This window comes from Eublepharis macularius, chromosome 6 (genome assembly GCF_028583425.1).
Source record: "Eublepharis macularius isolate TG4126 chromosome 6, MPM_Emac_v1.0, whole genome shotgun sequence".
In the NCBI taxonomy this organism is placed as follows: Eukaryota; Metazoa; Chordata; class Lepidosauria; order Squamata; family Eublepharidae; genus Eublepharis; species Eublepharis macularius.
The window spans coordinates 43,256,583-43,278,722 of NC_072795.1; the positions used below are offsets into that span (position 1 = coordinate 43,256,583).

General features: G+C 40.2%; 1 protein-coding gene across 1 annotated transcript in view; it reads left to right on the forward strand.

Annotated features, from left to right (window-relative positions):
- Positions 1-22,140, forward strand: part of COL4A4 (collagen type IV alpha 4 chain) — a 126,691-nt gene that overhangs the window by 96,820 nt on the left and 7,731 nt on the right. Inside the window, exons 35-46 of the mRNA XM_054982603.1 lie at positions 80-154; positions 2,120-2,227; positions 2,923-3,030; positions 6,378-6,449; positions 7,006-7,134; positions 10,376-10,483; positions 12,650-12,805; positions 12,913-13,011; positions 17,174-17,308; positions 18,919-19,035; positions 19,397-19,585; positions 20,518-20,804. Of these exons, the coding sequence (XP_054838578.1) occupies positions 80-154; positions 2,120-2,227; positions 2,923-3,030; positions 6,378-6,449; positions 7,006-7,134; positions 10,376-10,483; positions 12,650-12,805; positions 12,913-13,011; positions 17,174-17,308; positions 18,919-19,035; positions 19,397-19,585; positions 20,518-20,804 (1,583 nt within the window). The remainder of the gene's footprint in view (positions 1-79; positions 155-2,119; positions 2,228-2,922; positions 3,031-6,377; positions 6,450-7,005; positions 7,135-10,375; positions 10,484-12,649; positions 12,806-12,912; positions 13,012-17,173; positions 17,309-18,918; positions 19,036-19,396; positions 19,586-20,517; positions 20,805-22,140) is intronic.

Below are 22,140 nucleotides of genomic sequence, written 5' to 3' on the forward strand. Positions count from 1 at the left end.
GAAACTGGTTGCTTGTTCACTTGCTAGGGATAGTAAATTATATTGCTTATCAGAGCATCTCCACCTTTAATTTGTACAGGTAGTAGAGGTGAACCAGCTGTTCACAGCGGCCAGCCTGGTAAGAAAGGTCCTCCAGGAAATCCAGGATTGCCAGGTGATAATACTTTGGGTTATTTTGCAACAAAAAAGTTGATGAAATGACTCGCTTGCTTCTCTTCTGTTACTGGATTTTCATTTGTTGGCAGATTTCATGACTCGGCATTAGATAGTTATTGCTAATAAACTTTTGAGCCATGAAGTGGTAAGTTAGGGCTTGTTCTTACATTATGCAGCAAACATATTCAGCATGTACATGCTGGATGTCTTCTGGGAATATCATAAACTCCATTTATAGTTTCTGTAATGTCTTTTATAATCTGTTAATGATCAGTAGTTTTTTATTGCCATTTCAAGGTTATATGTAGGAGAAGTTTTTGTACTTTTGCTTTTAAGACTTCTCTGCTTTACAGAATAGCTTAATGGGTTTGTAGGAAGTAGAGAAGGCTTATTAGTGTTTTTGGAAGTGATGCTTTGATGCTTTATACATTGAAAACCTTCAGCAGGTATAAAGCATTTTGTTTTCACTTGTACAAGTTGCATTCTATTTCAGTAAATATGTACCTTTACAGTACAATCCGAAACAAAGTTACACCTTTCAAATCCAATTGATTTTGATGAATTTTGAAGAATGTAACTCTACTAAGGATTCCACTATTCTTCGGTATCTTTTAGGCTGTAAACACTTAGTAGTAATAGCTTATAATAAGCTTATTGAGCAATTGGCTATTGCCAGGTTCTTTAGGTTTTTACATCTACTTCAAGGCCATCCCACTCCTTTGCTGCAGGAACAGGTAGCCTTACAGTAGGCTGCTTAATTTCAGGTGAACAGACTACAAGCATTTTTTCCTGTGTCTTCTTATTAAACTATGATGCAAGAAGTGCAAACATTTTATCTTTGCTTTCTTTTATTTCATTGTTTCATTATTTTACCATGCTTTTATGTAAGTGTATGTTCTGTCCACATTGAATAGATTTGGCAAATCATTTATTGTAATTGTTTTTATTTTAATTTGTAGAGAGTTTGGGGGAATATGTCAGCTAGGTTTAGAGGCACAGAAACAGTAGATTTAGTGCAGGAGTTTTTTTATTTGTAAGGTGATTGCTTTAAGCTACTTTTAGTTGCTGTGGTTGATTTTAATTTCTTGGTGCATGAACACAGCATGTTTTTACTTTGTATGGAGAGCCCATAGCTCAGTGGTTGACATGCTTTACAATGAAGAAAATTCCAGGTTCAGTTCCTGGCTTCTCCAGTATCAGGGCTTGGAAATACCTATACTGAAATATGCAGATAACATGTATCTGTGAGAATAGACAGTGTTGGACTAGATGAACCAATGGCCTAACTCAATATATGGTAACTCCGTATATTCACCTCCCCATCAGGCATTATGCTTCTGTTTGTCAGGCATATTTGTTTTGTAAAGTGGTCCTAGGTCCATGCTACCACTGAATAAAAATGTTATGTTGCCCTCTAACCTGTTTTGGACAGACACCTGTCATTGTCATAGGAAAGGAGAACAGGAGCTCTTATGCTTATTCAAAACCACTTAATACGTAACATTTCAAGTGTAAATCAGAAATGTTTTGTATAATGGAAACTTATGAAGATGCTCCAAGTTCCTCAAATGAACTGATCCAGTCACTCGTGATAGAAAACTCAACAGGTTTATTTACATTTTATTATACAACTTAAGCCTAGAAGCCCTAAATGCAACCACTCCAGTAGCCACTTTGACTCCTTTTTTCTTTTGCTCAGATGCCAGGAACAGTTTGTGTGGTTTTAAATTTGGCCAGAGGTAGAAATGGTTCTATATTTTGGAATGTCTTGGGTCATCTGTTATAATGCTAGCATGGGTACCTGTAAAGATGTCCTTTGGCTTTCTACTTCTCATGGAAGAAGGCAATATGTTACGGAAAAGCTCTCTTCTGAGAAACAAGACAAATCTATATGCATGGAAATATGTTCTACTGGAAATCTTTTACACTAACAAATTGTTTAATTTTTGTTTGTTTCTTGAAGGACTCAATGGATTACCAGGTGTTCAAGGAGTACCAGGGATTCAAGGGGAAACAGGAAGACAGGGACCCAAAGGATTACCTGGATACCCAGGAACTCCTGGCTTCCCAGGTAAGGAGGAAGTAAAGAAAGAAAATGCAGTTTAAATCTAACATTAAAAATAATCAGACCTGAGGGCAACAGTGGATAAGTAAATAGAACACTTATCAATAATGAATAGTAAAAGCAGAAGAGAAAGTAAGGCCATGTAGTGTTTCTTCGTATGACCATCTTAACCCATGGTGGTATCCATTGCATTATCCTGCACATTGGCAAGGCATGTGCATAATGATGGCAAACCCAGGGTTCAAGCTGGACTGGCCTTTGACTGGATTGGTCATTGACAAAGCTGGATTGACCTTTGCCAGACATTTGAAAAATGATAGTTGCTATGGTACTCCAAAAGCCAGGCTGGTCTGAATGTATTGTTAATGTTAAATTATCATTTGCAATCCCTGCTATATGCCTCTACAAAATATATTCATACTGTTGTAGAAGAGCTGAACATGTGATAAGAGAGTAATAAATGCTGTTTGAGGTCCAGCAGCTCAGTGGTAGAATATCCATTGGGTATATAGAAGGTCCGAGGTTCAGTCCCTGGCATCTCCAGTTAAAAGAATCATATAGCAGTTGATGTCAAAGACATCCTGGAGCCTTGGAGAGCTTCTGCCAGTGTGAGTAAATAGAACAGACCTTGATGGCCCAATGGTCTAATTCAATGTAAGGCAGCTTCATATGATTTTGACACACATCTTTTCCACCGGTAGGAACTCAGGGAGCTGCAGGACTGTCAGGACCTCCAGGTGATGAAGGTAGTCCTGGTCTTTTGGGACCTCCAGGTTTTGCAGGATTACCTGGATCCCCAGGTAGAAAAGGTAAATATTGTAAATGGCAGATCTTTTGCGTGATATAACAGTGAATGTGCTAGTGTGGAATTAATGGTAGCAAATATAATTGTAAGTAATAAATTGCTGGGTACTTTGGAAATACCTCTTTGGCCTAATTAGGCCACCACTGAAGTCCAAGGGTTTTCCTTAATTCTTCTGGGGGCCAAATTTGATCAACTGAAATAATTTTAAAACCCTGTTCAAAGGAGGAAGTCCCCAAAAGATTCTGCTTCAGATTATTTGTTGTTGTTGTTTTGCCCCAAATTATGAGCCTGTAAACAGGCAAATTAACAACTTTGATCTCTGGAGAGGCAGGGTATAAATTTTCTAAACGAATGAATAAATCTTTAGAATGGAGAACAGTTCACTCATGTACAATCAAAGTGTCACAGCTTGTGCACTTACATTATGAGCTGATGAAGGACATTAAGTTTGACAGTATAACATGCATTAGCAGCAATCATCTTTGTTCTATATATCATGTATACAAAATTGAGCAAATAGCTGATACGAATGTAATAACATTCTACATGCTGTGCTAGCCTAGACTTGCCTGTAGGAATATTTTAATATGAACTTCAAGAACTGCATATCTGAGGTGTTATTATTTTATTTTATTTTTTCGTTTTAATATATTTTTATTTTTGCAACGTTCACAACGATACAGAAAAAGTATAACAGTACACAGCAGTTTAAAACTCATAGAACAGGGAATCTGCAACAACTTATAATATTCACAGTATCTCTAATGATATACCCAATTTAACAGCATTTGAATATACCTCAGCTTTAATTGTTTTTTAAATTTCAAATTATATAACCATAAGATGTTAGCCATGATAATTATTTTAATTATTAATTAATTTTTTCCCCCTCTTGGCTCAATATGGCTGATGCAATTTCATGGACCATATGCCTTGAGGCATATTTGGATTGATTTATAGAAGCAGAGTTATGGAAACATAATTCACTTGTGTCATCCTAAAGGTATTTCAGCCATCATGGAACCAACAGATGACTTGCAGGGCAATCCTAAGCAGAGAGACTCCAGTGTAAACCCGTTGAGATCAATGGGCTTAGACTGGCGTAACACTGCTTAGGATTGCACTGTCAGTCCTATCGATCGCATTAGTGCTGCTAGCCAGAAAAATGTCCTGTCCATTTAATGGGGGCTTAATGGGATCTTATTTACCAGGTGCTGTTACTTGTCTTCATGCTACAAAAAGTGTCACCTGCCCATTTCTATACATTAAGCCTCTATGAAAGGGGCAGGACATTTTTTTCTCCAAGTTGTTGGCAATCTTACACTTAATATTTGGAAGTGACATATTATTAAGGTTGTGCAGCTGGCCACAGCAAACCTTACTCGCCAGGTAATTACTGTTTTACTGTTGTAGCTACATTACCATTACATACTCTCTGCACCATTCAGATGCAGATACTTAAAAATTGGCTTCAGTCCCAAATTACTTCATCCCAATCCCATACAATTTGCATCAGAGTTTCACTCTGCTGTCTCAGCTTTGTTTAATTTATTCAAAATGTGGTTGCCTGCTGGCCTGGAGAAAAACATCCTATCCCTCTAATAGCAGTTTATTACGTGGAAATGGGCAGGCGAATCTTTTCATAACATGAAGGTAGGTAACACTACCTTGTAAATAAGATCCCATTAAGCTTCTGTTAAAGGGACAAGATATTTTTCTCCAGGCTAGTTGGCAAAACTTATCAAAACTGGGCTCTCCCCCTGTTTATTAGCATTTTAAAGGAAAAATATATTTTAGAGGAAACATTTTCCCCTTAAAGTAATAAAACCAGCAAGGGGGTGGGCGGGCCAGTTTCAATTAGCAAAACTAAGGTTGATAGGTTAAACAAAGATTTGTTTTTAAATTTATGTAAGCTACTTTGGGACCCATTTATGTAAATATTTTTAAATAAAATTAAATACATAAACTCCCTTCAATTCTTTATATGACCTTGATACAATCTAGAGCAGTGCAAGCTGCATTTTACAGACAGAGATCCCAAGAGCTCTGTCATGTCTTTTTTTCCCTAATTAGTTTATTGTGTGTCCGAAATGAAACTTTTGAAAGTCAAAAGAATTCATTCTTTTTAAAGACTAGAAGTCCTAGTTGCTGCTTATTCTGCAACAGGATTCTTATTTAAACATTTTTCAGATGTAAAGGAATGTACTAGAGGAAATCCCTAGTGCATCCATGGCCATTTTAAAGTTGCCAATAATCCAGTTCTAAAACCATACCTATTTGAGTTATCCTTGCAGTAATTAGTCACGTACATTTAAATAAGGCTAGCTGGAGACAGTACTTTGCTGTAAAATAATAGCAATAATGGCATACTTCCCCTTCCGCAAACTCAGCTTGTATCTGGCAGTTTAGGACTGTGGCTGCTTCAGATATAGACTTATAAGTGCGGCCGTTGTAGTGGATTGTTGGCAGAAGTGTTAGAAATTGCTTAGAAAGCAAAGTAAACAAAACCATCAATCATGGTTGAATAAGTCAAGAATCATAAGAGATTTAAACAGCAAATTAGATTCCAGAACATAACTGCTAATCCTTAACGCTTACCAGTGCTGGTGTCAGCTCCTGTACACTGGGAATATCTGCACACTGGGCATATCTCTTGCCTAACATTAGCCAAAAAACTTTCATAAACAATAGACTCAAGTTTTCAGAAATATTCTGTTAAGAATTCCACTCCTAGGTCAAGAATAGAGGTCAGTCTGGTTCTGTGGCTCATTTCAGATGGAATAGTGTAGTTATGGGAGAGAGCCATATTCAGTTCTATCTTCTGAGGCTCTATTTAAGGAAAACCTTAAATATAAAGATACACCTTGTTTTTTGCTAACTGCAACTCGTAGGCCTCTCCTCCCCTAAACCAAGACTCTTTTGCACATTTTAAAAAGTGCCAAGTGAAGCAGAGATAGTTACTTTGTAGTTTTTAATGAAAAGTGTTGTTTGATTGAAAGAGGGGTTATAAATATTTTAAAACATTAAAAAAAGAGCAGGAATAATTTTAAAGAATTAAAACCCTCTAGATTTTTAATGCCAGAAAATCTGTTGTCAATGTACAAAAGGCAAGAAACTCTTTGGCTATATTTCCTTCATCTTCCTAAATGTAATTTTTGACTTAAAAAAAAAAAAACCAAAACAGACCACATCTGCTAATGATGTGGCATATTTTTCAGCTGCCAGAAGGTTTTACTAAACATCCGTGTCAGTGTTCAAATTGTAAAAATGTATTCATTGGGTTTTTTTTGTAAAATAACTTCTGAACCCCCCCCCCTTTGTGGTTTTGGGTTCTTTCACAATATTTCAAAGGCCCTCCGGGATTGCCTGGAATAGATGGCTTGAATGGACTACAGGGTCAGAAAGGCTTACCAGGACCTCCAGGTAAAGAATGATAATTGATATATGGACTGCATGTTAAATACTTTAAATACAAAGTAATGAGATCACTGCTTGGCTTTACTGAAAATCATACTATATCTGGAAGCACAGCAGCAAAATATTTGAAGCTTGGATTCAGCTATTAATAATTAATATTACCATAATGAGAATGGACCAGATCATGAAATCTTAGTAAGAAAACTGAATTTTAAAAAATAATTTTATTAAAGACAGTAGTTACAGAGCTGAAAATCTTTGCTGCATTTCAAACAGGCATGCTTGTTGCAATCAAACTCAGAGGTCCAGAGAAGCCTGTGTGCACATGTGAAGCAATTCTTGAGACAGCTTTTTTGTGTGTGGCCAATTTTGCCTTGTGGCAATAGCCATTTGTGCTTCTTGGGATGCTGCTTAGGCATATTTACCAGTCTTCAGAGGCTCTTTTGAGGGGGTTCTGCCCACCTGGAAAGGAAGAAATATTGCTTCCATTGGCATTTCCATTCTGTACATATGTCTTTCATTCATAAGAAGCTTTACACTGTATGGTTATTTTCCTATAAAGGTTTAAGTGAAGTGGGGCCTCCGGGGTGCGTTGGAGAGCCTGGATCAAAAGGCAATAGAGGAGAACCTGGACTGCCAGGAATTTCCCTTCCAGGACCCCCAGGAGATGTGGGCTTGTTAGGGCCACCTGGTAAGATTTCTTCCAGTTAAAGGGGGCTTAACTAATAGTTTGCTGCACTATTAATGAGTAGTAAATGAAGCACTTACATTTGGGATTTCTTTATATGTTAATAGATATAATTTAATGTGGCTATGTTTTTAATTACAAAGCTTATTATTTCTAGATGCAAGAATTCACCTCTTTGTTATATCAGTAACAAACAGACTGGCTTGTGAAATTAATTCTGAATATCTGGAAAACTTAAATCACAGCAGATTTCATGGAAAAAATTAAATTTTTGTACTCATCAGGAGGCATCCTCAGAATGGGAACTTTGCCCATCTGGTCCCACATGGAGGATTCCTTCCTAATCCCCCAGGGAAAGTTCCACTTGTATATCCTTTTCCCATGCAAGTAAGCAAGATGCCTGATAGTTCCTCAAACCCACAAGAACTTCCTTCCAGAGGCTTCACTTGGCTCTTCTGTTCCTCCAGTTGGTTTAGCTAATTAGGCTGAGGAAGTGCACAAGCACTATGATCAAGTTCAAAAGCATTGTGGGCCTCATGGCAGCTGGGAACCTGCCAGAAATTGAAGAGAGGCAGATCCCTCTGATACACTAGAGCAATTTGTGAGCCAAACTGCTGTCTGTGAGATACTTCTTCCCAGCTTGAATATGCAAGTAATGGCAGCTGTTGCAATCTGTCTTCATTCCAAAGCACTGGAAGATGTTGACATTGGAGGGAAAAAGCGGTTAGAATTTTACCCCAGCAAGTTGCTCCACACTCAGCAACAGAGAAGTCACAAAGAGGGATGAGATCTAGTTCTGTTGTAGATCAGGCATCATTCCACACTCCACTGTACCTAGATGCAGTATCTATCCCAAATTCATTTCCTAATTATTTTAAGGGGACAGCCAAGCTGAGGAGAGCAGAAAAAGTGTCACTGCCATTCTTCTTCTCATTCACAGCCTATCTTCCTCTTGGTCAAGACTGGGATCCAAGAGGAACGACTGACACCACAAGCATACTCCTTTCTTAGAATCATATATTTGGAAGTGGCCTCACAGACTATCTAGTCCAATCCCCTGCCCAATGCAGGAACAGCCTAAAGCATTCCTGACAAGTGTTCATCCAACTGCTCCTTGAAGGCTGCCAATGAGAGGGAACCTACCATATCTCTAGGCAGCCAATTCCATTGTTGAATTACTCCTAATGTGAAGAACTTTTTCAGCTGGTATCTTCCCTCTTGCAGTTTAAACCCATTGTTTTGAGTCCTGTCCTCTGTTGCCAACAGCAACTGCTCCCTTCTCTCTCCTAAGTGACAGCCTGTTAAATACTTAAAGAGAGAAATCATGTCTCTCCTCAAGCTCCTCTTTTTCATACTGAACATTCCCATGTCCCTCAGTCTTTCCTCGTAGGGCTCGTTCTCCAGGCCCCTGATCATCCTGGTTGCTCTCCTCTGCACCAGTTCCAATTTGTCCACACCCTTTCTGAAAAGAGGCCTCCAAAACTGCACACAACACTCCAGATGGGCCTGATATGGGCAGTATAAAGGGGGATAACTGCATCCTGTGATTTGGATGTTACACCTTTGTTGATACAACCTCAAATTGCATTTGCCTTTTTTGCTGCTGCATCATACTAACTGTTCACACATACACTACTACCCAGAAGTGTATCCCTCATCAAGTATACATGCTTTGCATTTTGTTACCCAGATGGGGAAGCTGGCACTTATCCATGTTGAATTGTATCTTCAAATCTGCCCTCTTTTCCAGTGTGTTCAGATCTCGTCGAATTCTATCCCTGTATTCAAGGATGTTCACTACTCCTCCTAGTTTGGTGTCATCTGCAGATTTAATGAGTAATCCCTTTACACCTTCATCCAGATCATTTATAAAAATATTGAAAAGCACTGAGTCCAAAACTGCGTCCTATGGCAGTCCATTGGACACCTCCCTCCAGTCAGATGTGATGCCATTGACAACTCTTCTTTGGATGTGGTTATCCAGCCAGCTCACTATCCATCTAACCATCCTAGAGTCCAGTCCACAATCTTCCAAAAGTCCAGTGAAGGATCCAGCTCAGTTAATTCTAATAGACACTTCCCACCCAGGAACCCAGTTTTCTCCACTCCATCCTCTATGCAAAAGCCCTTCAAATATTTAAAGATGGCTATCATATCACCTATCAGTTGTCTCCTCTCCAGGCTAAACATACGCAACTCCCTCAACTTTTCCTCATAGGATGGTCTCCAGACCCCACACCATCTTTGTAGTCTTCCTTTGGCCAACATCCTTCTTAAACTGCAGTGCCCAAAACTGAACACAGTGCTCCAAATGAGGTCTAACCAGAGCAAAGTGGTACCATCACTTTGCATGATCTAGACACTATATTTCTGTTGAGGCAGCCCAAAATCGCATCTGGTGTTTTAGCTACTGCATCCCACAGTGTATGGTCTACTAAGACCCTTAGATCCTTTTCACACATACTATTGCCAAGACAAGTCATCTCCATCCTATAATTATGCATTTTATTTTTTTAACCTAGATGCAGAACTTTGTATTTCTCTTTGTTGAAATTCTTTTTGTTAGTTTTAGCCCAGTTTTTCCAACTTGTCACAATAATCCTGAATCTTGGTTCTATCTTCTACTGAATTCACTACCGTTCCCAATTTAGTATCATTTGTAGATTTAATGAGCATCCCCTCTATTTCTTCATTTATAAAGATGTTGAACAACACAAGGCCCAGGCCAGATCCCTGAGGCACTCTACTTGTTACTCCTCTGCAAGAGGGTGACAAACCATTTACAAGCACTCTTTTGGGTACAATCTGTCAAGCAGTTACAAATCCACCTAAGAGAAGCAGCATCCAAACCACATTTTACCAGCTTGACATCAAGAATACCATGCAGGGCCTTTTCAAAAGCCTTAATGAAATACAAATTAAGCATGTCCACAGTGTTCCCTGGAAATGTTTTCCATGAAATGTTTCATGAAAGCTGTTTCATTTGTCACTAATGATATTATAGCCAATAGGTCCTAGAGTCACCCTTGTAAGCACAGGTCACATGGCTGTCACAGTGCATATGTTGCCAACGGAAGAATTGCATTTTAGGTGACGAAAATTCAGCACACTGGAACAGAAACATAACCTAGAGTATGCACAACATTTGGTACTAATGACAGACACATTGTCTTAAAAATTGATCAATATTAAACATTTTAATATCCACTCTTAAAATATAAAATGATAAACTTTCTTCTTACAGGCAAGCCAGGGGCTTCTGGGCCTGCAGGACCTATTGGACAACCTTGTGAAAATGCACTTCCTGGGCTTCCAGGTGACCAAGGCCCTGCTGGTTTGGATGGCATCAGAGGTACTATTTTTCTGTGCGAATCATTATGTATTCCCATTCTAGAAATGTTATCATGAAGCAGCAGGCTAAGCAACAAAACTGAAACACTCTCCAAACTGATGCACACAATCCCATGATCCGCAAAACAAATGATTGATGAAGAGTTTCTCTCCATGAGACACCTGAGCGCATGTTCATCGAGTGTTGGAAGATGCAATGTTATCTGGGAAGCATTTTGAAAGGCATTTTGAAAGACAGAACCAGCGGAGATAGCTCCGGAGGGGATGGATTCTCTCACAGCCCTCCACCACCTCTGGCATGCTGTACTGTCTCCCCTTCCAGAGCTTTTATCCTGCCACCCTCACTGCTTAAAACTTTGGCTTAACTGAGCCTCAGAAGGGCAAAGGCTCCAGAAGGGGAGACGGCTAATGTTGCGTCTCCTGAGACGTGAGGAACACGTGTAGAGAGATTCTTAGTCTCAGGGATAAACTGGATAAGGTATAACGTACCAACGACTGGATTTCATGTCTAGTTATATACTAGGATGGGGGGATTGGAGTAGGGTTGGATTGGAGTGGGACTGCAGCAATAGTAGGTGAAGTGAGGTTTAAGAAAGGGGGGGGACTTCTGTTGGGGCCAGTACCAGTTTTGGGAGGGGGAATGTCAGGGAAACAGTGCGGGAGCAGAAGGGTTAGACATACGCACCCCTTGAATATAAGGGTTCCAATTCTTTGGCTTGCCTCTCATACACAAGCAATTAGTATGAATAGGTTTTTAAAGAGATGGAATGATCAGGGATCCAAAATGTCTTGTCTAGTTGTGCCCTATCTTTCAGTATTTCAGCTCCCATAGCATTTACGGGTGTTGCATACAAGTTTTAGCTCCTTGTCAGCCATTTGCAGGCACGTGGGCACTAAACACAAGTCCATTGTAAAGGAGCCATGCTTACACACAATCCATCCTTGTTGGATTAGAATGACTGAGGATATGACTAGGAAGATGAAATAGTTGAATAAGGAATTTGTTCTTTCCAGTGGCTTCACATTTTTAAGCTTTGCATGAGATGTTAGACTTTTAACCTTACCTACAAATGATCCAAAGAAGCATTATTTGGGGTGATTTCAGCCCAGATATGGATATAGCACTCATCTACTTCATTTCCACTACTGAATTACATGAATTTCCAATGCTTTAAAGTTTTTTTTAGTGTGTGTTTACACAAACGTAATTTTATGAACAGACGTGAAAAAAACCCTTTCACCTCTTTGACAATGTAAAACCTACACCTTGACTAATACCTACCTTTGACACTATTTAAAGAAACTTTTCAACAGCCTACCACCCTCCCCAAAGTTGTCCTGAGGCCAATTAATTATGATTGTCATGAATTTTCAGAACCACATCAAAACATGTTTGGCATTTTCCCTCTTGTGCATGACTGGGCAGAAGGATCTTTTTATTGGTTCAGTTCAAGAGCAATCTGATGCCTTTCTGAGGCCTATGAATGAAATCAGGAAACTAAAGATGGGGGAAGAACAGCTAGACTGATATCTGCTCCCCCAGAAAATGGCGATTAACACTGTCAAAAAGCTGATAGCACCCAATATATATTTGCTTTGGCTTAGGAACTTGCTAACTCAGTGGTCTCAGTCTAACTTCATGTGCATCTCCAGCTACTGGATCCAGCAATTTTTGAGCTTAAGAATCACAGATCTATTTTGTGTCCCCCTGCCCCCCTTCAGTCCTTTCTGGAGTCACAAGATGAGTGGGAAATGATAGCCATGCAGGTTGAAGGGCTACAATGGAAAGAGGGAAAGAGGCAAAACTGCCCTGCCTGCCCTCTTCTGCTTACTCTGCTGATAGAAGAGGCCAGAAGGTGTTTTTGTTCCTTTTCCCATCCACATTGAAGACCCCAACTCATATGGCTGTGAGTCCAGGCACATCTCATTAATCAGCTTTCCTGGGAGTCAGATGGGACAGATCACTGGATACACCCCAGTGCTTGGAAAGGAACATGCAGCACTTTTGTATGTATGCTTTGCTATCCAACAGGAGATATTTGCCCAGAAATCTTTCAGTGTGCACCATCCTTACTGCATCTGGATTCCTATGAATATTCCTTTTCTATCAAACCTCATAAAAAATGCTGGCAAGTTTATTATTAACAGTATCTAAATTTTGTTTCAGGCCTTCCTGGTCAGACTGGACCCCCGGGAAAGACTATTTTTGTTAAAGGAGATCCAGGTGACTCTGGGATCCCTGGCCTACCTGGGGTTCCTGGTCCACCTGGGAATCCAGGAAAAAAAGGCATTCAAGGAAAACAAGGGAGAGGAGGCTCAAAAGGTATGGCTAGAGGATACTGGTTTAGAATATGGGAAATTCAAGTAACAAAATGGTCTTGATGTTTATGGTAAGATAGTGTTGATTCAAATTTATTCTTATTTGTTAAGGTCCGGTGGGGAACCCTGGACCACGGGGGCCTCCTGGTGCCCATGGGGAGCCTGGTGATCAAGGCTTTCAAGGACCAACTGGACCTTTGGGTCCCAAAGGTATTTCTTGATAAGTTTGACACTGTCTCATATGTAGTTGCTTTTGTGAATGCTTGTTTTCATATTACACTTCCCAAAATATAGATTACTGTATACTATTCACAGTAGCCTTATAAGGCTCTATTCTGTCATGATAGATAGGTAAGTTGCACAGATCTGTACAGATGTGGCTGGTGCTTAATATGGACATCCTGGGCAGGATGGGAAAATGGGATCAAGCAGTTAATATAGCTATCTGTCTCTCTAGGTATTAACTTTTGCTTATTTTTCATTTAACGGATAGACTAATTCCTAGTGAAGGCATGCTTAACAATTTGGCAGGGTAAGATTTGATATGGTTTTTATTCCAATAATTTTGCAACCAAGTTCTCTGCCTAGATAAGCAAAGTACAAAGTGAGTAAGAACATTAAAAACTAAAGTGCATGGAAGCCTATGTACAATTATACTGGGAAATTATATGATTATGTGCCCTGACCTGGATAGCCCAGGTGAGCCTGATCTCATCAGATCTCAGAAGCTAAGCAGGGTCAGCCTTGGTTAGTAATTGATTGGGAGACTTCCAACAAAAGCCAGGGTTGCAGAGGCAGACAACCACTTCTGTTAGTCTCTTGCCCTGAAACCCTGCCAGGGCGTCGGTGTAAGTCTGCTATGACTTGAGGGCACCACACACACACACACACACACATGATTACGTAAACAATGAGTTTTCCATGCCATTCTCTTACTGGAGCTGGATGATCATGTGTTTTGTGACAATAGCATTGGAATGTAAAATAATTCCACATAAAAACTGTTTATAATTCCCATCGCATTCTTGTTCTAATCTGTATGCACGATGCTTGTTTTCATCCTGCATGTGAAATGGCTGTCATGGTCTGGATCTTGACATTCAAATCCACCAGGTTGCAGAGGTAAGCTAGAGAAAGATTAGTGCCTTTTACACAATATGTCTCAAACCTCACTGTTGTTGCCAGCTGCAGTCCCCAGTGGATATAAACAAGTGCTTATTCCTTACACTGGGTTGCCAAGGAGACTCTTAACCATTACACTGTTCTTCATTGTCCACTTTTTATATACATCAACCTGCCTTATGCTGAGTCAGACCACTAGTTAACATTGCTAAGCATTCTTATGCTAAAGCAATTACCTCTATTTCTAAGCATATTAAAAGCATATATTAAAAGTGAAGTTCCTGCAGAAAATGATAAAGGGATGCATTTTCATGTATCCTATGCTGTAAAATATTGGGACAGCTCTCAGAATGGATTTCTAGAGACCATGCTCATTCTAGAGAAATGGCGTTTTTGATCTATGTAGGATTTTGACTATTTATTTGCAATTTGCCTACCTAGTGTAAATAAGACCGATTGTTCTGATATGTTCTGTTATTTGCTTCTGAGGCCATAGGAAGCTTTGATCCTGATGATAAAAGCATACATAGTATTTATCTTCAGACCTGGGCCTCCGCTATCATTTCAGATGTCCAAAGAGCCTCACATCCCACATGATGGCCTGTATAGATAGGTTGGCTCTGCTCATTATCTGTGTTTTTATGAAATTCCAGATAGTTCTTCCTTTCAGAGTAACAGGTTTGCTAAAACAAAAGAAAACTGGCCTTCTTAAGTTCTGGGAAGAATCACACAGTTGCTCTAAGAAGGGAATGACATTTCAATCTTTTATTGAAACATCCTATGGCCCTTCTAATAATGCTTTTACTCAGTTCTGTTTCTCAGTGCTGGAAACTGTTTTGAATATTTATGAAGTGACACCAGAGTAAAAGTTTCAGTCATGCACAAGAATAAGTAGATATTTCAGATTCTAAGTAACTCGCTCCTCGATGCAACAGTGCCCCACTAACTTTTGAGTTCTTGCTTAATTTTAAATTTGCATCCTTTTAGAAATATGCATGTCCTGTTTTCCAACATTAGAGTGCACAAATCCCTTTGCGGGCCTAGTGGTTGGGGGACAAAACAAAGACCCAGAGTTGAGATTGTTGGAAAATTGAAAATGCCACAACTTTATTGATTAAAGCTAATGGAGCCTTGCAGCAGCATAGGGCACAGATCCAAGCACGGGGCAACCTACCTGCCACCCTCTCCCTTCCAGCTTGCCTGCTGAGGGGGAACCACAGGATGGCAGGATGTGGGATTCCAACTGGACACCAATGTCTGTGTAGTTCCCTCTTCCACCTGAGAGTGACAATGTTCCAACAGCTGCTGAGCTGGACTTGGCCCAGTAATGCCTAATTCATGTGACACCTTAAGGGGATCCCAAAAATAGGGGAATTGGGCACACAGGCCCAGTTTTCCCTCAAAAGAATCTGGGATCCATGCTCACACAGTTGTAACGAGGTTACAAACAATCAGAAATCCCAATACCGAGGAAGCGGCATCTAACTCTTTCTAACAAGAACTGAAGAGCTGTCGCGCTGACTCATGACAAGAGCATGCAAACAGAGGGAGGGATGGGTGGGGAAGCCAGAGAAGCAGTATGTGGATGACGCAGATGGTTCTTCAAATTTATTCCCCATGGCTGGACAACAGAGAAGCCTTCACTTTCACAGTATGCCTGCAGGGTTCTGCCCCCACCCCCAGCTCAGCCCTCGGCCAGCTGGACTATTCAAATGGCAGGAAGCCCATGCAACCTCGCAGGGGCCCCTGGGAGCCAATAAGATGATGGCTGCCATGCCATGCCCCCACCCACCCATGTGAACATGCAGATCAGGGTCCCAGGTAAGTCTAAGACTGGGACTTTCTAAAAAATTATTTAAAAGGTGAAGAAATAAGCCTTTCTTCAGAGCAAGGCTCTTCTGTTGTACCACATTTCTTCTCTGTAATGTTCATGTAGCCAAAATGCTATTACTGTAGCAAGGATATAGTATTATGTACAAAGTAGCTTATGCACACTTACACACACACAAAGGCCCTTTTCGCACTTACGGTTTAAACTGCCGTTTATGAGCATTCACCCCAATTGCAGTGGCTTTGGCATTGCACCCGTTCATTTCACACTGTCCACTGCTATTTTGATTTGGTGTCTGTGCTTCATTTCAAACCCACTTTGAAGCCTCGGTGCAGTTTCGGGCTTTTGAGACCTTGCAATTCATGTCACACTTTTTAAAAAAAAGTTGAGCATGCGTAGTAATATTGCAATGTTGGAACCCTTCCCCCCTTTTTGCTGATTGGGCTGTCCCCTGTCCACTGGAGAGGCAATTGGTGGCAGAGTTCTGGGGGGACCACTCTCATTGTTTTTTTAATCAAGCCAGGAAAGGGTTAAAATGCTGCTGATTCATCTCCTCCTGGCAAGCCGAGGCTTGTTTCCAAAGGTCTGTGCAAAATGCTTGAGTTCTTTTTTCCTCTTTGGCAAAGTCTGAAACATGCCTCGGAGGGAGGGAAAAGCAGCCATTTAATCCTTTCCTGGCTTTTAAAGCCAGGAAGAAAGTGCAGTAACAAAGTGCAGTAACAAGGTTGCAACCCATTCTTGTCTTTAAAAAAAAAAGTGTGTGCGCATACCCTAAGGGAGGAAGGAGAAAGCAGCTATTTAACCCTTTCATTGCTTTTAAAGCTAGCAGGGAATTAGCAGCAAGCTTAGGAATCATTCCTAGCTTTGGAAAAAAAATAAAAGAGCATGCATACCGGGAGGAAGGAAACCAACGGAGAAGCAGCCTTATGACCCTCACCTCGCTTTACTAAAAAAAATGGTGGACAAGGAGTTCAGAGAGCTGAGGAGGGTGGGAGTGGTTAATTCTGGACAAACCAATCAGCTCCCAGGGAAAAGGAGAGGGGAGGAGAGAAGCAAAAAGGGGGCAAAAGTGTTCACGTTAGCAAAATGCGGGCCAGCTGCCAGTTGGCAGCGGACTTAAAAAAACATCGGAGTATGTCCACAGGGGGAAAAATCGGGGATACAGTGGACAAAAAGCGGGACTGCCTCCCATGACTGCTTTGAAAGTGTGAAAACCTTGCAGACATGGGATGTGGAACAGGTACAAACACACTCTAAAAACTGAGTGCGAAAAGTACCAATGTTCAAGCTCTTAAAGCAAAACAAAGTTACGTAGTCAAACACTGGGTAGAAAAACACAATCCAAAAATCAGTTAGAGTTTCTGACTAACAACGTTCTTAATGAGGCTCTCATCTGGTTTAATGCTATTCATATTTCAGGTGACCCAGGTGAACCTGGAAAACTTGATTACTCCTTATGTCCCAAGACTCCAGGGCCTCCCGGAGTATTAGGCCAAAGAGGTTCACCAGGCTCCATAGGAATTCCTGGGCCGCCAGGTTTTCCTGGTCCCCAAGGTAAAGTTTTTGTGATTCTGAAGGGTGTGTGGTAAGGTGAGTCCTTCCTTAGAATGGCACATAGTATTTTTGAGCCTGAACATCCCAGCGACACATATACAATTCTATGTTGACCTCAGTTTGTGTCATCTGAAGAATGCACAGCTTCAGTATTCCTGCATTCATCACACCTAATTCATCACATTCCATTTTCCTTTGACTGGATCTTGATGAAAGAGACCATACCATTGTAGGGCTTTAAGAAAAGAAAGAATAAAACATTATTTCACTGAGTGGTCTTATATAAGAAAATAAATTTAGCTATACACTTTGAAGCGTTTCCTTAGTGTTGATGTAATTCTTTTTTATGGTTTACTGGGCATCCCATTTCTGAAGTGTTTTGTTTTCAGGAAAACAAATCACTTGTGTTAAACAAGTATTTGACATGAAGAGTTTAATCTCCATTTTAGTTGGTTGCAGAAGAATTGTAGATGACTTAAACTAAAATTTGAGACAAAAGAATTCTGGATAGATTCACCCACCGAGTAATTGTATATTGGAGTGATCTTAGTTTTTTTTTACTATCTCCAGATTTCATGTAGATTTTTTATGCTTGGAAGAAAGCAAACTTTTGCTTGGAATGCTCAGTAATTTTTCTGGAATGTTGTTTATTTACTTCATTCATCTCTCACCTTTCTTGTCAATGGGGACCCTTGGTGGCTTATATCATTATTCTCTCCTTTATTTTATCCTCACAACAGTCCTGTGAAGTAGTTAGGCACAGAGTGTGTGACAAGGCCCAAGGACACTCAGCAAGCTTCAATGGCAGCAGAGTAGGGTCTCCCAGATCCTAATCTGACATTCTAACAACTATACCACACAGGTTCAACAAAATTAGTTGGGTGACAGTTGTGCTTCAGTGTGTTTTCAGTGTACACTGCAACTCCTATCATGTTTTTGCAGTAAAATCTCATCAGAAATGGATGGGGAAATTTTGTGATGATGGTTTTCTTTAGTACTTAACATGCAATTCCAGTTCTTATCATGTTCTTGTTCTTTCTCACTGGGAAATTATAAAGTTTTTGTGTTTAAAGCTAAACAAACATCCATACAAAACTGTTAAACATGAAACACTGATTTTCAACGTCTTTTTTCAAAAAATTAAAAAATAGTTTGAATAATTTCTAGATATCTATCAACTTATTACATCACAGAAAAGAATTCTTACTTTATTGAATGTATGGTTTGAGATACCTTAATATAACTTTATGTATGGTAGCAGTGACTTGCGAGGCGGTTTGCTGATGAATTGCCATTGTTGAGTAATTAAACAGGAAGGGCAAAGCACAGTGCTTAGAAGGCAGTGGCAAATTGAGCACATGGTTCTTGACTGGCTAGTAGCTCCCTCCCGAGGATGCAGACATCAGCAGGGGCTGCTGGCCAGCCAGTTGTCTCAGACTTGGTTGCTTCTACTGGCTTTTCTGCCAGTTTGGTAAGGATGATTTTCCCATCCCCATCCTGACCATTCCCCACCAGAACTACCTCCCATAAGAGAATCACCACAGTATACTGTTGCTGAGATACAGAGCTGAATTATTGTTATCTTTTCTGATAAATGTTTTATATTTCAGGAAGAAAAGGAGAAGAAGGGTTGTTAGGGCTGCTGGGCCAAAATGGCTTGCCTGGGCCACCTGGACCTCTTGGTGATCCAGGTGACAAGGGAGAAAAAGGATACCCAGGGCTTCGAGGTAAGCATTCTGCAATCATACTCCTTCCTTCAGTAGGAAGTACTAGTTTTGCAGCTGATTGCATTTGGTTTTTACACTAGTTGTTATGGCCTTTGGATTAAACTATGTTTTGTACAGGGTATGCTCCTAAAACTTTATGTCAAATAAATTAAGGTCTTTTTTCACTTGTTTGGGTGAGCACCTTGCAATCAATGATCAACACGTGATCAAGTAGTTATCTTTCCTTGAGGCCTCAGCAGCTCAGAATCTTGCAACCACCTGTTTAATTAGTTCTGAAAAACTAAAGACATTCACTCAGCAGAACAACGGGCCCTGCTTTCAAATGGGATGTTACTTGTCTACCTTGTCTCCATCCCATAAGGTCCTCCAGGCCAGACTGGGATGCCAGGGCCACCAGGGCCTGAAACAACCACTGCTAGTGGATTCTTGCTTGTTCTGCACAGTCAAACAGACCAAGAACCACTGTGTCCGGAGGGAATGCCAAAATTATGGACTGGGTACAGCCTGCTGTATCTTGAAGGACAGGAGAAGGCCCATAATCAAGACCTTGGTAAGCACTGAATTGTCACTTTTTACCAGGATAGACAATGCTATATTTTCTTTATACTTTATTGTAAATGAGTATTTAGTTATCCAATAGTACTCTCTAATATAAAAGATTTTCACATGTGGAAAGATTGTGCTGTTTTCCCAACAGACGTCACAATAGAAATATGAGATGGCACAAAAGAACTGTGCCATATCAGAGTCAAAGCTTGGATTTGGAAAGAAGCCTGCATTTTCATACAAGTGGAATACATAAAACATATTTAGAAATAGACATCAGCAAGGCATGTTTTGTTTGCCATTGTTAATAACTAGATTTACAGGAAAGAACAATACAAACATTAAAATGTACAATGACAAGTAGTGCTAGTACATGCAAATATAGCACACACATCTACAACCCAATAGAAGCCAACTGTTTGCAGACAAAAGGAATAAATGTATTGTTTTTAAACCAGTTTGAACTATTCTAAATTATTACCTGCAACAATCAGCTTTCCAGTTAACTGTTACCTGCAACAGCCATTTCTTGATCATCCTCAATAAATGACTGTGATATTGTAACTTCCATTCTCCAGTGTCGGACATGAAATTTTCCTATAACCACAAATATCAGATATCATTCTCCTCTCCTCCATATTATCCTGACAGCAGTCCTTTTAGGTAATGAAATAGTCTCACTTGAAAACTAACGCCCAAGAAATGCTTCCATATGAGGGCTGTTTTAACTCTGTTACTGTGGCAGTTGCCGACATGTAACAGGGTGTTTGTGGGAACAGTGAGCATTGGGAAGAAACTTTCTGCCTCCACAAACCCACAAAAGTCCTTACGCTTTAATCATTACTGAGCAGTATAGACCAGAGTAGGATACTGACTTGAACTATTCTTTCTTTTAAGGATAGATAAATAACCTTGCTCCTCGCCCTTTTGTTCTAGGTCTGGCTGGATCTTGTCTTCCTGTATTCAGCACCATGCCTTTTGCCTATTGCAATGTTAATCAGGTCTGCTACTACGCAAGTAGAAATGATAAATCTTACTGGTTGTCAAGTGCCGCTCCTTTACCCATGATGCCCATCTCTGATGAAGAAATAGAGCCCTACATTAGCAGGTGTGCTGTATGTGAAGCTCCTGCCCAAGCTGTAGCTATCCATAGTCAGGATCAATCCATTCCTCTCTGTCCGCTGAACTGGAGAAGTCTTTGGATAGGCTACTCATTTTTAATGGTAAGACTGAAAACTATTTTGGTCTTAGTTCTTGGTTTACAGAGGCTCAGTAAAAATCCACGCATTGTTGCTTGCGTGATGGCTGCCAGCTTGAAAGGCTTTGAAAGGGGAGGGGACAAATTCATGCAGGATGGGGGTATCCCTGGATACTAGTCATGACAGATACTTGCTTCCTTTAGTACCAGAAGCAGTATGAGAGCCAGTTTGGTGTAGTGGTTAAGAGCACGGGACTCTAATCTGGAGAGCCGGGTTTGATTCCCCACTCCTCCACAAAGCCAGCTGGGTGACCTTGGGCGAGTCACAGTTCTCTTGAGCTCTTTTAGCCCCACCCACCTCACAGGGTGATTGTTGTGGGGTAATAATAACACTTTGTAAACCGCTCTGAGTGGGCATTAAGTTGTCCTGAAGGGCGGTATATAAATCGAATGTTATTATTATTATTATTATTATGCTTCTTAATATCAGTTGCTGGGAAGAACGGGTAGGATGCTGCTGCTTTAATCATCCTGCTTCTGGGTTTCCAAGAAGCAGCTGGTCAGCCACTGTGTGAACAGGATGCTGAACTGGATGAGCCTTTGGTCTGATCCAGCGTGGCTCTTCTTATGTTCTCACAGCTGCAGTTATTGAATAACTGGTAAATGTTTCACTTTTTCAGCAGAATTAGGGACCAACAACATTTTCAGGGTATAAGCTTTTGAGAGACAGAGCTCTCTTCTTCAGTCACAAGTAGGAAAGGAAATCCCTGAGCCTTTACATCCCAGTCAAAGGTGGGTGGGGTGTTACAAGGGAAGGCATCAGGATGTAAAGGCACAATGCAACTTTATTACAGCAGGAATTAGCATTTGTAGTAAGAGTCCTAAGGGAGCTCTGACTCTTGAAAGCTTACACTCTGAAAATCTTGTCGGTCTCTAAGGTGCCACTGGACTCAAATCTTACTGTTCTACTGCAGACCAATACAGTTACCCACCTAAAACTATCTTCACTTTTTCAGATTATCATTCAATAAAGGCATTATCATTCATTACTTAGCGTTTCAATATACAGCCACTTAATGGGAATTGACTGAATGAACGTTTGTTTGACATAAACCATGAGTTATTGTAGCAAAACAAAATTCTCTAACACATACCCACTCCAGAATTCTAATAACAAAATCTCATCCTGAAATTTGAAGTGCCAGTATAATTTTATAACAGTTCTATATTGTGAGGGATATCCCAGTAATTATAGCAAAACTAGAAACTATTTTAATGATTTCTATGTTTCTGCCACAGAAAATAGATAAAAATAGACTTCAGGAAACTTCCGTAACTGAAAGAAGCTAAGAATGCCTCTG